The sequence below is a fragment of the Myotis nattereri genome, assembly GCF_964212035.1.
Source record: "Myotis nattereri genome assembly, chromosome: 9".
In the NCBI taxonomy this organism is placed as follows: domain Eukaryota; kingdom Metazoa; phylum Chordata; class Mammalia; order Chiroptera; family Vespertilionidae; genus Myotis; species Myotis nattereri.
In genome coordinates this window covers 54,111,343-54,126,726 of record NC_138084.1, presented here as the reverse complement: position 1 = coordinate 54,126,726, position 15,384 = coordinate 54,111,343, and the positions used below count along the sequence as shown (strand labels likewise).

The window sequence follows — 15,384 nt, the reverse complement described above, 5'->3', positions numbered from 1 at the left end:
AACCGGTATACCTGGTACATTTTATGGGTATGCTTATATGTGGAATTTTTTTCCAGTAAATACTGTAAATGTATTTTCCTTAAGACTTTTAATAACATTTTCTTTTCTCTAGTTTATTCTAAGAATCTATATATATAAAAGCCTAAGCGACTGGTAGACTGGTCGCTATGATGCGCACTGACCACCAGGGGGCAGACATTCACACACAGTGCACTCCCACAGCAGGAGCACTGCTCAGTTGACCAACAGGCCCCAGACATGAGGCTCACAGCTGGCAAGTGCTGCTGTGGCGGCACGAGCCTCTCCCACCTTCATGGCAGCGCTACTAAGTGGTGGAGGCAGCAGGCGCAGCAGGACCAGGATGAGTGGGAGTCGTGTGGTGCCTGGCTCGGTCTCGGGTTCCTCCCCAGCCGCCTGCCACATCGCGCACTACTACATCCCTCAAGGGGTCCCGGATTGCGAGAGGGCGCAGGCCAGGCTGAGGGACCCCACCAGTGCATGAATCTGTGCACCAGGCCTCTAGTATGGTATATAATACCTATATCATAAAAATATGTGTTTGGTTGTTTCTTATTGGTAAGACTTCCAGTCAACAGTAGCTAATAGTAGTTAAGTTTTGGGGGAGTCAGAAGTTATGGTGTATTTTTTTGACTGCTCTCAGGGTTGGCACTCCAACCCCTGCATTGTTCAAGGGTCAACTGTAGTTTATTCTTTAAAAAGAAAAAGCTACAAATATAACCAACTGCAATGCCAGATAAAGAGGCTGTAAATGAGATGATAATACTAGAAGCAAAACCTTGATAAAGGCATTTACTGTCTTTCCTTACAATTGACTGACAGGAAGAGAAAGATAGCATTTCAGTATGGTTTTTACTCTAGATAAACTCATGTTTAGTTTCCCTTAAGCAGCCAAGACAAATTCAGTACTCTGTTCATTTTTTGTGCTAGTTTATGCAACCCTCAGGTTTTCACGTTGGCAGTTGTTATTAGTCTTTTGAGAGAGTATGCATAGGATCTTACTGTGCTGCGGTGTTCGGAATGCCAGTGGTTCTCAACTAGGGCAAAGGAGGAGAATGATTCCCCCCACCCAGGGGACATTTGTCACAACTGGAAGGAATGCAACTAGCACCTAATGAATAGAGGACAGGGATGCTTCTGAATGTTTTATAATGCATAGGATAGATCATCACAAAAAAGAATTATCAAAACTTATGAAAATCAGAGTCTAATATTGCCATTTGAACAGGTTATTTTAGGATAAGTGATGAAAGGTGAGTCTTTGATTGGTTTATTTAGGGTGATCGCAGATCAACAAGATTGAATTGAGAGGAATGGAATACATCCTAATTGATGGTAACCCCCTCTGCATACTTAAAAAAAAAAAAAAAAGGAAATCCTAAGAAGAAGTGAAATTGAAAGGAGTTGCTTTAGCTCTTTTTTTTTGAGGTTGTATATAATGGGAAGTTAAGATAATGTTCTGTGGTAAGCACTTTGGAGAGCATTTAGAGAATGTGAACTTTTACATATATGCTGACCCAACAATTCATCCCTAACTATGTATCATGATAAACTCTTATACACTTGCACATGGAAACCAAGTACAAAGATGTCAAACATACTATATAATAAAAGTTCAATATGCAAATTGACCAAATGGCAGAACGACCGGTCACTATGATGTTTACTGACCACCAGGGGGCAGACGCTCAATGCAGGGGGAGCACCACTCAGCCAGAAGCCTGGCTCAAGGCTGGCAAGCGCAGAGGTAGTGGAGCCTCTCCTGCCTCCGCAGCAGCGCTAAGGATGTCCGACTGAGGGCTTAGGCCTGCTCCCTAAGCTGTCAGTCGGACATCCCTTCAGGGCTTCCAGACTGTGAGAGGGCGCAGGCTGGGCTGAGGGACCCACCAGTGCACAAATCTCATGTACCAGGCCTCTAGTGGTTAATAATAGTGAAATTGGCAAGAATTATAGTATCCATAAGAAATTAATACATAATCTTATGTTCATTGAAATACTAGAACATTTAAAATGAGTGAGCTAGATCTACATAAATTAAATGAATAATTCTTAGAGAAAAATTGTAACCAAGCATATTAGAAAAGTATAGTATGATATTTCTATAAAATGAAAATAGAAAACAAAATTATGTAGAGTTTATAGATACTTATATATGTAGTAAAATTATAAAAATGTGGGAATGACATATAGGTATTCAGAAAAGTGATTGCCTCCAAAGAGGGAGAAAGGGGGAATGGGATTAAAGGTGTGTGTCTTCAATAGCCTGTAATTTTTGACTCTCTAAGATGCTCTAAAATGAATATTTTAATGTGTTTAAGCTGGACAGTGGGTAAGAGATTGTCTATAATATTGTTCTTTTGTATGATTATAAGTATTTTTGTTTTTTAAAAAAGTTAGGTGTCTCCTGAGTATGATTAGCTGTAGCCCATATATGCTGGAAAAAAGGACAAAATTACAGATTTCGATTTAAATGTGCCTGTTTCTTTTTATTTTGGTTTAAATGGCTGTGGGCATTAGTCCTTAACAAATTCCTATATGCCAGTGAAAAATACGTGTTTTTAGGTTTGCTAACTAGTTAATAGGAAGATTGAGAATGATAAATTTAAACTAGATAAGCTTAATGGAATATGTTAACCACTTTTCTCCCTGATTCTCAAATTACAGTTTGTTAGATGGCAGTATAACAAATAATTTGACATAATTATTTGTTTTTGTTTTTCCAGCGTTTTATTCAGTATTTGGCTTCAAGAAACACATTGTTTAACTTAAGCAATTTTTTGGATAAAAGTGGATTACAAGGTAAAGACAACTTACTTATAGAGTACCCCTGTGTAATGATTTCTGCAGAGTTGAACCCTTTTGTCTTTTAGAACATGTGCTGTAGAGGAACCTTATTTTAGTAGTTGTAGTGAAGAAAAAAACTGTATTTTAATGTGAAGCTTAAAATTGACTTTACAAGTTGATGCCCAAAGTTCTTTGCAAAACAGTATAGGGTAATAATTTGAGAGCATGGATTCTGGAACTGAACTGCCTAGGTTTGCAACCCATCGGTACCACATACTTGCTATATGAACTTGAGCAAGTTACTTCACCTCTCTGGGTCTGTAAAATCAGGAATAATGATAGCACCTATGCTATAAGATTGTTATGAGGCTTAGCCTGGTTAATAAATGCAGAGTGCTTAAAACAATGTTTAGCAACAAGAAACACTATGTACATGTCTCCTTTCATTGTTAATGTTATTGTTTTATTCCAAAAAATGTAGTCAGGAATATTATATATTTAGTAGCAAAGGTATTTTATTCAGATGAATTGCTCATTGATACATCTGTTATTTTCTTATTTCACTTTTAATTTAGTGACTTGAAATTGCTGTAATCTGGTGGTGTAGCCTTCCATGCACACTCTGTCTTTTAAAAATATATATTTTTTTATTGATTTCAAAGAGGAAAGGGAGAGAGAGATAGAAACATCAATAATGAGAGAGATTGATTGATCAGCTGCCTTCTCCATGCCCTCCCAAAATCTGGGCATGTGCCCTGACCAGGATTTGAACCGTGACCTTCTGGTTCATAAGGTCGATGCTCAACCACTGAGCAACACCAGAAGGGCACATTCTGTCTTAATAGGATCTGTTGTACTTAGTTTCTGAACTAGTTCATTAGCATTATAGAATGCCAACTCTAGGAAGAACCTCATAAAAGATATACCAAATGACTTGGGAATATCCAGCAGTAAGGCTTTACCTGGGAAATGTCTTTAGAGAAGGTGAGATTTGTGCTGGGCTTTGAAAAATGGATGGAAGAGTTGGCTTACACAAAGTACACAGGTATACATGGATGTAAAAGAACATAGGGTATTTGAGATTTATAGAACAGGTAATTTTGAATAGACTGTGTGATTGATGTATTGAAGAATAAGAAGTGGCAGATAGCCCTCAAGAAGCTGTTTGGGGCCAAAATTAGGCACAGAAGGATTTGATAGAGTTGGGATTTTGTAAAGCAATGAGAAACCATCAAAAGTTTTTTGAGTTGAGGGCTGAGGGGAGAGAAAATGTGTGTAATAAAGAAAGCATCATAGCTCAGTGCAGGTTGGATTAGAGTGGATAAAGTCTTGAAGACATCAAGACTGTTCTGGCCATCATTCCGGTCATCTAGTGGAGAGTTAATGAGAACCTGAATTGTGGCTCTTGTGAAGAAAAACTTCAATAGAATTTAGTGACTAGCTGTTTTTGGGTTAGGGACTGTCCAGTTCAATACTTGTTTACTTTTGACTGGGGCCAGGGTTGGAGCCTGCAACCAAGGTACGTGCCCTTGACGAGAATCAAACCCTCCACCCTTTAGTCCCCTGGCCAATGATCTATCTGCTGAGACAAATTAGCTAGGGCTAGCTCATTTAGAAAGTTTTATTGAAAACATAAATTTTTTTGTTGTTGTTGTGCCTTAAACTTGCATATTGACATTTCTGTTGTACCATATACACTTACTTTCTGTAGTTTTTAATAAGGTTGGCATACAAGGGTAATGGTTGTTCTAAATAATAAACAACTAATAATTTCTTAGGTATGAAAATTATAAAAGTGCTTAATGATTTGATGTGTGGGGTTGTGATTCCATGTCATATTAAATTTGAGTTATGAGGTTGTCAAGTAGTGTAGAACGTATTTTTCTAATTCCTAATAAGTAAAAGATAGGAATGATGATCAGAAGCACAATTATTTTAGTGAAATTCTGTGGGGGAAGGTTTTTTCAAAGCCACATATGACATACCTGACTTAAAAATGTTAAGTCGTTGAGATTTTAATGTGATATTTTTCATTAGTCATTACATTTACATCACAAAATTGAGTTGAAATATCAAGACATGGCCATTGGATGAAATGAGTTGGTTTCTTAAGCAAATTTGGATTTTAATAATTTATGAAAAACTTTTTTATTTTTTTATTTACAGGATATGACATGTCTACATTTATTAGGCGGTATAGTAGATATCTAAATGAAAAAGCAGTTTCATACAGACAAGTTGCATTTGATTTCACAAAAGTGAAAAGAGGGTGAGTTAAGCTTCATTTCTTTTCTTTTTCTTGACATCCAATAGATTTGAATATTTATAAATGTAAATCATAAAAAATATTAGACTATGAATTATGGAATATCAGGCCAGTTGAAAAAATTTGAACTTCAAATTTCCTAGAAAATGTACAACAGATACTTTTTGCACTAGGAGTTTTAAATTTGGTAACAGCTTTATTGAGATAGAATTTACATAACCTAAAATGTGCTGTATTTAGGATTTTAAATTCAGTGGTTTTTAGTATATTTAAAAAGTTGTCCAACATCATTACTATCAAATCCGAAAACATAACATTTTTTAATTATTTTTATTTTTTAATTACAGTTGACATACAATATTATGTTAGTTTCAGGTGTACAACCCAGTGATTAGGCATTTCTATAACTTACAAAGTGATCACCCTGATACAACTACTTTATGTTCCCTATACTATACCTTACATCACCATCACTATTCTCTAACTACCAGTTTGTACTTCTAAATCCCTTCATCTTTTTCATCACCCACCCCTCCCAATACCCCTCTGATCTGGCAATCATTAAAATGTTCTCTGTATCTATGAATCTGTTTCTGTTCTACTTATTCATTTATTTTTAAAAAATTTTTTAGATTTCACATATAAGTGAAATTACCTGGCATTTGTCTTTCTCTAATTTATTTCACTAAGCACAATACCCTCAAGGTACATCCATGTTTCAGATGGCAAGAGTTCATTCCTTTTTTTTTTTTTTTTTTGGCTGAATCATATTTCATTGTATATATACACCACTACTTTATCCATACATACATTTGTTGATGGACTCTTAAGTTGCTTCCATATTTTAGGTATAGTAAGTAAAGTTGTAATGAACAAATTGGATGCATATGTCTTTTTGATTTAGTGTTTTGGATTTCTTCAGAAAAATACCCAGAAGTGGAATTTGACATCCAATAGATTTGAATATTTATAAATGTAAATCATAAAAAATATTAGACTATGAATTATGGAATATCAGGCCAGTTCTTTGAGCCCTTCTTTGTCTCTTGTAGCCTTTGTTTTAAAGTCTTATTTTGTCTGATACAAGTATTACTACCTCAGCTCTTTTTATTCCATTTTTATGAAATATCTTTTTCCATCCCTTTACTTTCAGTCTGTATACCTTTCTATCTGAAGTGAGTCTCTTGTACACAGTATGTGTAAGGGTCTTGTTTTCTTATCTCTTCAGCCACTGTATGTCTTTTGATTGGAGCATTTAATCCATTGCATTTAAAGTAATTGTTGATAGATATGTAGTTATTGCCATTTTATTATTCATATTTTTTATCTTTTTCTTTAAAGAAGTCCCTTTAACATATCTTATATTGCTTGTTTGATGGCGATGACCTCCGTTAGCTCTTTCTTGTCAGGGAAGCTCTTTTATCTGACCTTCAATTCTAAATGATAGCCATGCTGGATAGAGTAATCTTGGTTGTGGGTCCTTGGTTTTCATCACTGAATATTTTTTGCCTGCAAAGTTTCTGTTGCAAAATCAGCTGGCAATCTGATTAGCACTTCCTTTTAGGTAACTAGCTGCTTTTCTCTTGTTGCTTTTAAGATTCTATCCTTGTCTTTAACATTTTGCATTTTAAGTATGATGTGTCTTGGTGTGGGCCTCTTTGGGTTCCATCTTGTGGGGTACTCTTATCAGCTTCTTGAACTTGTATTGAGCTTCCTTGGACTTGTGTGTCTTTTTCCTTTACTAGGTTAGGAAAGTTTTCAGTCATTATTTCTTCAAATAGATTCTTAATCCCTTGCTCTTTCTCTTCTCGTCCTGGTACATCTATGATGCAACTGTTACACTTGATTATTGTCCCATAGGTTCATTAAAAATCCTCATTTTAGAAAAATTCTTTTTTGTTTTTGCTGCTCTGATTGGGTGGTTTTTCTACCTTGACTTCCACATTACTGATTCGATTCTGTGCTTCATCTAATCTGGTGTTGATTCCTTCTAGTGTATTTTTCATTCCAGTTATTGTATTTTCATTTCTGACTGGTTCTTTTTTATGGTTCCTATGTCTTTTTTTTTTCTTCTTCCCTGCTGGAATCATGTAATATGTGGCTTTTTGGGTCAGGCTTCTTTGACTTAGCCTAATGTATTAAGTTTTAGCATCCTTGTTTTAGGATGGATCAGTACTTATGGCTTAATCATATTCAGTTGTATGGATTATACTGCATTTTTTCATTAGCTGATGGACCTCTGAATGGTTTCTACTTTTTGGCTATTAGGATTAGTGCTGCTATGAGCATTGGTGATAAAGTTTTTCTGTGGAATCTTTTCAGTTCTCTTGGGTATGTATCTAGGAGTGGAATTGCTGGGCTATATTGTAACTCTTAGGTTTAGCTTCTCGAGGAACTGCCAAACTGTTTCATTTTGTTTTTAAAGCAATTGATCTGTTTTATGTTCCTACCAGCAATATCTGTGGATTCAATTTCCACACATTCTTGTCAATACTTATTTTTTTTTTATTATTATAGTCATCCTAGTGGGTATAAAGTAGTATATCATTATGATTTTTTTGGTTCGCATTTCCCTGATGGGTAATAATGTTAAGTGTCTTTTTATGTCCTTATTGGCCATTTGTATATCTTTGGAAAAATGTCTGTTCAAGTCCTTTGCTTGTATTTTAATTAGGTTTTACATAAGGGAGTTTAGCGTCTGTGGATTTTGGTATTCATGGCGGGGATGTGTGTCCTAGAGCCAGTTCCCACTAGTACTGAAGTACAAGTTATGTTCCCTAACTCCCCTGCATTGTTCAAGGCCAACTATACTCCTTTTATAAAGCCCTTTTTTGTTATTCTGAGAAATTCTTAGTTATTTTTCAAGAATTCACACCGACATTTCTTTGAGGAAGCCTTATTTCTGTTGTTAAATTTTATATGACATGCTCACACCCATGAGAGTATAGTCGTGCCATATTCATATATTTAGGACTTTCCAGACTGCTGAAACATAGTGCAGCGGTTCTCAACCTGTGGGTTGCGACCCCTTTGGGGGTCGAACGACCCTTTCACAGCGGTCGCCTAAGACCATCGGAAAACACATATATAATTATATATTGTTTTTGTGATTGATCACTATGCTTTAATTATGTTCAATTTGTAGCAATGAAGTTGGGGGTCACCACAACATGAGGAACTGTATTTTTTGTTTGTTTGTTTTTATTTTTTATTTTATTGATTTTTTACAGAGAGGAAGGGAGAGAGATAGAGAGCTAGAAACATCGATGAGAGAGAAACATCGATCAGCTGCCTCCTGCACACCCCCTACTGGGGATGTGCCCGCAACCCAGGTACATGCCCTTGACCGGAATCGAACCCGGGACCTTTCAGTCCGCAGGCCGGCGCTCTATCCACTGAGCCAAACCAGTTTCAGCCAGGAACTGTATTAAAGGGTCGCGGCATTAGGAAGGTTGAGAACCACTGACATAGTGGCTGTTTAATAGTTTTCGAAAAGATGACTAGATGAGTTTGTAAACAGTACATTAAATGGTTCAATGAAAAATAGACCCGAAAAAGAAAAAAAGAAAAATAGATCCAGTAAATTGCCCATAGATTTGTCTTTTTAGTTGGTTAAACATTGGACTCTTCATTTTGATTTGTTTGTTTTAACATTCTATTTGGTAGTATTATGTTGAATTATCTTGAATTCTAAATTAGTACAGTTCAAAGTAACAAGACATTGTGTAAATTAATCAAGATATTGTATGTGAATAAGGACATGGATAATTAGCCTTTAACCCATTGCTGTTATATTTGGGAAGCAAGTATCTGAATTTAATTGTAATCTATTTAAAAAGTCATAAGAACCTGTGCTCTGCATGGAGTATGAATTGTCATACATTTGATTTGAATCATGTTCAAGCATGTGGGATTGTGAATTATTTGTGGTTTTTGAAGTCTGATATAATCATGTAATAATTGTTAAGATTCTTCTTAATTAAAAAATTTAAAGTTCTCTGGGAAGAAATGATGTGGAGGCTAGTGAGAGAGGGAGGAATCAGAAATATCCCCACAGTTTTTGGCATAAGTCATAGGGTACATGGCACTATTTACAGGGAAGATTTTGGGGAGTGGTATAAGGTAGGGTGTAGTGCTAAAAAGTAAGGATTTAGTTTTAGAAATACTAGTTTTGAGTGATTTGTACAAGTTGAGATATCAAGTAGGCAGTTAATATACTAACTTGGAACTTGAGAGTTCTAGTCTGGGAATATAAATATGTCAATGGCATTTTGCTAATTTCTGTCTTGGGAAGGACAGCATACCTGGGGCATAAATTCAGAATGAGAGAAGAGGGTCCAGAAAACCTTGAGATATACAACTGTTTTAGAGGATGGATAAAAGATGAGGAGCCAGCAAAAGAGATTGGAAAGTGATCCTGAGGTAGGAAGAAAACAAAGAGGGAATTATATAAGAGATGCTGAGAGAGTAGAATATTTCAAGAATGAAGAAAACTTGAATGATGCTGAGAAGTCTAGTCAGATAATATTAGGTAAGTACCCATTGGAGAAGCAACATGGAATACCTAGATAACCTAAACTAGAGAAATTGAACTGGATGGTAGGAGTGGGGCTCATAATGCAATGAATTGAATAATGAACAAAATGTGAGGAAGTGGCCACTCTTTTGAGAAGTATGCTTGACTCTGCAAGGGAATAATACGGGATTAGTGGTGGTGGTGGTGTGTGTGTGTCTGTTTAAAGAATGGTGATTCTAGAAACTGTGCTTGCATGTTCATGGGAATGATCTAGTATAAAAGAAAAAATTAATAAGCTGCATTGTCCAATATGCTAGCTACTTGCCACATGTGGCTATTTAAATTTAAACTGATTAAAATAAAATCAAATTTAAAAAATCATTTCCCTTGTTGCATCAGCTACATTACAGATGCTAAGTAGCCACTTATGGCTAGTGGCTACCATATTGAATGGTGCAGATACAGAACATTTCCATCACTGCAGATAGTTCTGTTGGACAGTCAGTGCTGTGTTAGAGAAGAAGACAACTAAAGCATGTGACAGAGTGGGATCCAGAGGACCTGTGTGAATGGTGTTTACATTTGCTAGAAAGAAATACTTTTGCTACTATAATAGGAATAGACAAGATAGATGTAGTTTTGGTGGCAAGATGACCAGCCAATCTCTCTTTATCATTTTCTATTTCTGAATGATATATTTTGAGAGTTAAATGCTGAGAGTTTGTGTGTTGGGTGTGGGATACAAGGAAGGGAGTGGTGGGAGAAGGAAGTTTGAAGTATAAGTACTGAGGAGAGGAATTTAAGAGAAGGCTAAGAGAATTACTGGCAATGCTGAGTCCTCATTTGAAGTTGATTATGAATTTGTTATAGTTTTATCAGTTTGCTCAGTTTTGTGGTTTTCTTTACCAGGACTCAGCTGCATCTTACTGTCATGGATGAGGTAAATGTTGGCTCACCCAGGATTGTGAATTTGTCAGGTGACTGCAAAGGAAGAAGAGAGTACAGAGGAATTTAATAGTAATCTTTGGAATTCTAAACTAGATGAAGGAAGTAAAAATATGGGAACAATGTGGATAGTGGGTTTGGTACGTTGAATTATGATGAAGTCAAATAGCTTTTGTCATGGGGGATAATTGACCAAGGTTGCTAGAAGGTTCAAAGGTTATTGTTATAGGATATGGTATCTGAATTTTGTTTTTGTTTTTTTCATTTGGTGGTAAGGCGGGGGGGGGGATGGTTGATGTGGCTTTTGGGACAGTAAACTCAGGATCTGACCATGGGAATACGAACTGCTATTAAGGCACTTTGAGATAAGGATGTTGGATTTGTTATCCATGTAGATGTTGAAGTTAAGAAAAACTGAGGCAGAGTTTAAGTCTCTTGTGATGGAGGGGAAGTGACCAGAAGTAAAAAGTGACCTCAGCAAGGAGAGAGAGGGAGAACGAAAAGGGGACCAAGTAATGACTTATAAAATGAGTGTATGATGACAATAAAAAAAGGGTTACAATGAGGGAATGGTGTCCTATTCCAAACTCCAGCAGCTAGTACCAATCCATGTAGTTTAGTATTTGAGAGGTTACCTAGCCTTATTGGGGAGAGTTGTTGGGCTAAAGTTAGTCAGTAGCTGCCTACCCAAGGCAGTCCAGTGTTGTGTAGCACAAAGCTCTATTGTTGCTTTTCTGGCTTCTGGGGTTGTGATTGAAGAGAGTAACTCAGGGTTGGAGCAGCTGGTTATAGTATGGTTTATTTATAAATTAGAGAAAGCTTGCGCACTTTTTGAAAGTGCCTTGTTACTCTGCCAAAAGGTTACAAAAAGCACTGTTTTGAAGTCTAATATAGCGGGATTTATATAATGACCCTACCACTGTTTAGTTCTCTGACCATAGACTGTCATATAACCCCACAACCTAAAATTTCACCACCTATAAAATGGGGCAGGCCATCTACAGGATTTTTGTGAGGATTTGGAAAACATAGCAAGTTCTTAATGTGGAGCCTGATACATAATAAGCACTTAGTATTAGTGATATAGCTTAGCCTCACTCAGTACTTTTTATCTAGTGTTTTTGGTACTAGTTTTGTAAAATTCTAGTTTATTTGGTACTGCTAATATTTCTCTTATGTTTAGAAATATCTAAAATATTCAAAGGAATATTTTTGGAATTACTTAAAAAATATTTTATTAAAAACATTCCTCTTAATATTCACTTATTTAATGATCAGATTAGAATGACTTGGTAAAATTGTCTTATTTTATAATAAAATGATTTTAGTTATAATTTTCTGTATAACAAGCATTGGTATTTGAGTAATGAATAAAATAGACTTGAGTTTAAGTGCTAACTCCATTAAGTCCTGACTATTAAGTGATTTGAGGCAATTATTTTATTCGTAATTTTAAAAAAATAGTAAAATTGCTATTTACTGGTATACACATGTGTGATGTGAGGATCAGATGATTTCCTCATGTAAAAAGTAAATTATATAAACCTGGTGGTATGATGTAAACTTTGATTTTTATTCTCTTATTTTACTTTTCTTTTTTTTTCAGTTTTAAATGAGCATCTTGATAGACATATTTTCTGTTTTTGTTTTTTCTCTATGATTTATGCTTGAGATTTCAGGCTCAGTAATGACTTTAAAAATATGTGATGTTTTATAGCAACTTGTTCTCTGTTTAGAGAACCATATGGGAGTTTGAAATGTAGGTTTAATAACAAACTCAGTTGTTTCTTTTTTAGGGCTGATGGAGTTATGAGGACAATGAACACAGAAAAACTCCTAAAAACTGTACCTATTATTCAAAATCAAATGGATGCCCTTCTCGATTTTAATGTAAGTTGATTGCACAAATCTTTTGTAACTTAAGATTTTAAAAATGTTATAATTGGTTGAGGTTTTTATTTTCACAGACTCTGATTTTTCATACTAATATCCTATTTGGCTAAGTGTTTTCTATAAATGTGGGCTCAAATCAGATTACTTTCCATTTTTAAAAAAATACATATCTTATTGATTTTTTACAGAGAGGAAGGGAGAGGGATAGAGAATTAGAAACATCAATGAGAGAGATGCATCGATCAGCTGCCTCCTGCACACCCCCTACTGGGGATGTGCCTGCAACCAAGGTACATGCCCTTGACCGGAATCAAACCTGGGACCCGTCAGTCCGTAGGCTGACGCTCTATCCACTGAGCCCAACTGGTTAGGGCTTACTTTCCATTTTTATAATTGTTTTAGATTTACCCTGATTTCTTGGATAGTGCTTCTCTAGCTCTAGAATTAGAGGTATACAGTCATTCTTCTGTATCCATATGGGATTGATTCAAGGACCACCTGTGGATACAAAATTCACAGATGCTCAAGTCCCTTATATAAAACTAGAGGCCTAGTACACAAATTTGTGCACGGGTGGGGTCTCTTGGCCTGGTTGGTGATCGGGTGGGGTCTCTTGGCCTGGTTGGTGATCGGGGCAGATCGGAGCTGTCTTGCCCATTCCCATTTGGGGACGATGGGGGCCGGCCGGCCGGCCGGGGAGGGACTGTGGGAGAGCTCCAGGGCGTGTCCAGCCCTCCCAGTCCTGATCTGCCAGACCCCAGCAGCAAGCTAACCTACCTGTCAGAGCGTCTGCCCCCTGGTGGTCAGTGCACATCATAGCGACTGGTCAAGCGGTCAACTGAATGGTCGACTGATCAGTCAGACACTTAGCATATTATGCTTTTATTATATAGGATAGCTTAGAATTTGCATATAATCTATGCACATCCTCCCATAAACGTTAAATAATCTCTAGAGTACTTATAATGCTGCATAAATAGTTGTTATACTCTATTGTTTAGGAAATGACAAGAAAATAAGTCTACATGTTTAGTAGAGATGCAACCGTTGTAGGTCTTAACTAGTACATGTAGCTTTTTCCCCCTAAATGTTTTCTATACATGGGTTCTTGTATATGAAGCACTTACTGTACAAGCTAAAGAAAGTGATGGAGAGGTTAAGGTGTTGATCTGAAAATCTGCTTTCTTTTGATAATGGTTTTTAGATATTTTTAAAAAATATATGACAATTTTCTTTAGGTATAGCCAACTTAGTATTTCACTTTTGTAGGACTCAAAGCATTCAATTATTAAGGAATAAAAGGAAGTTCAAATAGGCTGGTAACAGCCTGTTTTGTAGAGATTGCCCAAGGATATTGTGTTCTCTGGAATTTTTGTTTTAACTACCATCACTTGAACCAAGTTTCCAACTTTGTCTTTGTGTGTAATAGGTTAAATATTAGTATTTTCAAGTCTTTTCTTTGAGGGGGAGGCATCTATTTTAAGACATTTTATTTTAGAGCTTGTAAGTGCAAGTTAGTGAATGGAACCGTAGCAATTTCATGCTGAAATTGTTTTTTTCCTTTAATTCTTGCTGTTGATAGTCTTTAAGTTGCTTGAGGGCAGGCACCAAGTCTATTTTTTCTCTACTGTGTCCCGATTATCAGAGGTGTGTGACACATAGATACTGTTCAATAAATATTCAGTAAATGAATCCTGTAAGTGCTTCATAATCTAGAATGGGTTATCAGACTATGACCTGCTGCCTGTTTTTGTACAGCTTGTGAGCTAAGAATGATTTTTACATGTTTAATAAGTGGTTGAAAATAATATTTAAAAAATAGTATTTTGACAGATGAAAATTATGAAATTTAATATTGTTTACAATAATAATATTATTAGAACACAGCCAGGCTCACTGGTTACATAGTGTATGTGGCTGTTATCACGATGTAATAACAGAGTTGAATAGCTGTGATAGTGACTATATAGCCTTTAGAGTCTACAATACAAACAGGCCCTTACAAAAAAAGTTTTCTAACCCCTAGACTAGAAAGACACAAGAGAGTGATGTAACTACTGAATGATATTTTGGTTTTGATAGTGAAGAGGGTCCAACCGTGTAATTTGTTTTCACTTTATAAAATTACTCTCTTCAGTGTTTGTATTGTACTTCATTGTATGTAACAATTTACCTGTTATGCCTATTGGGGGGAGGGGGGATACAGAGAAGAGAGGGGACACTAATTTTGTGTGTGTGTTAGATGATGTGTGTATCTACACATTTTTAAACCTATTTTGTAGGGTTAATGCCTAAAAAAAGAATTTGGTTCAAAGGACATAAACATTTATACTTTTAAACTATTGCCAATTTACACTCTGAAAGGGTTGAGCCATTCACATGTCAGCAGGTGCCTGTTTTTCTTAATTTTTACCCAATAATACCTTGGTCTTGATTATTTTGATACCTACTGGTCTGGTGCTCCAAAAAAGGATAGTTTTTTATTTTATTTTATTATTATATCTTATTATTTTTATTATTATATCTTAATTTTATTATTATATCTTAATTTATCTGGTAAGCAAAGGTGAGCTTCTTTTCACATATTACTGGTCATATGAATTATCTGTTACTTGCTTTATTATTAGGATTCTCTCTCCATAATAGAAATCAGCCTTGTTAGATATTCTGCACATATTTACCAATTGGTTGCTTACTATTTAACTTTGTGCTTATGCTTTTATATACCTAACAAATTAATTTTCATGTACTACATATCCTTATTATCTAAAAAAGAGCTTAAAAGTTACTTTGGCTTATCCTTTTGATTCATTCCTTGAGATAAAAATAAAATTATTTTTTGTATTCTCGATAGATAAATAAGTGATTTTTTTGTTGTTACAGCATAATTCAATAATAATAAATACTGGTTATTCATGTGTAAGGTACTGCACTAGGCTCTTGATACTCAGCATATCATATA

At 35.7% G+C, this 15,384-nt stretch overlaps 1 protein-coding gene across 3 annotated transcripts in view; it reads left to right on the top strand.

Moving 5' to 3' along the window:
• The window catches only part of PICALM (phosphatidylinositol binding clathrin assembly protein), a 110,695-nt gene that overhangs the window by 40,393 nt on the left and 54,918 nt on the right, over nucleotides 1–15,384 (top strand). For all 3 annotated transcript variants that reach the window (XM_081100127.1, XM_081100126.1, XM_081100128.1), the window contains exons 3-5: nucleotides 2,742–2,817; nucleotides 4,969–5,071; nucleotides 12,326–12,419. In XM_081100127.1, coding sequence (XP_080956253.1) covers nucleotides 2,742–2,817; nucleotides 4,969–5,071; nucleotides 12,326–12,419 — 273 coding nt within the window. The remainder of the gene's footprint in view (nucleotides 1–2,741; nucleotides 2,818–4,968; nucleotides 5,072–12,325; nucleotides 12,420–15,384) is intronic.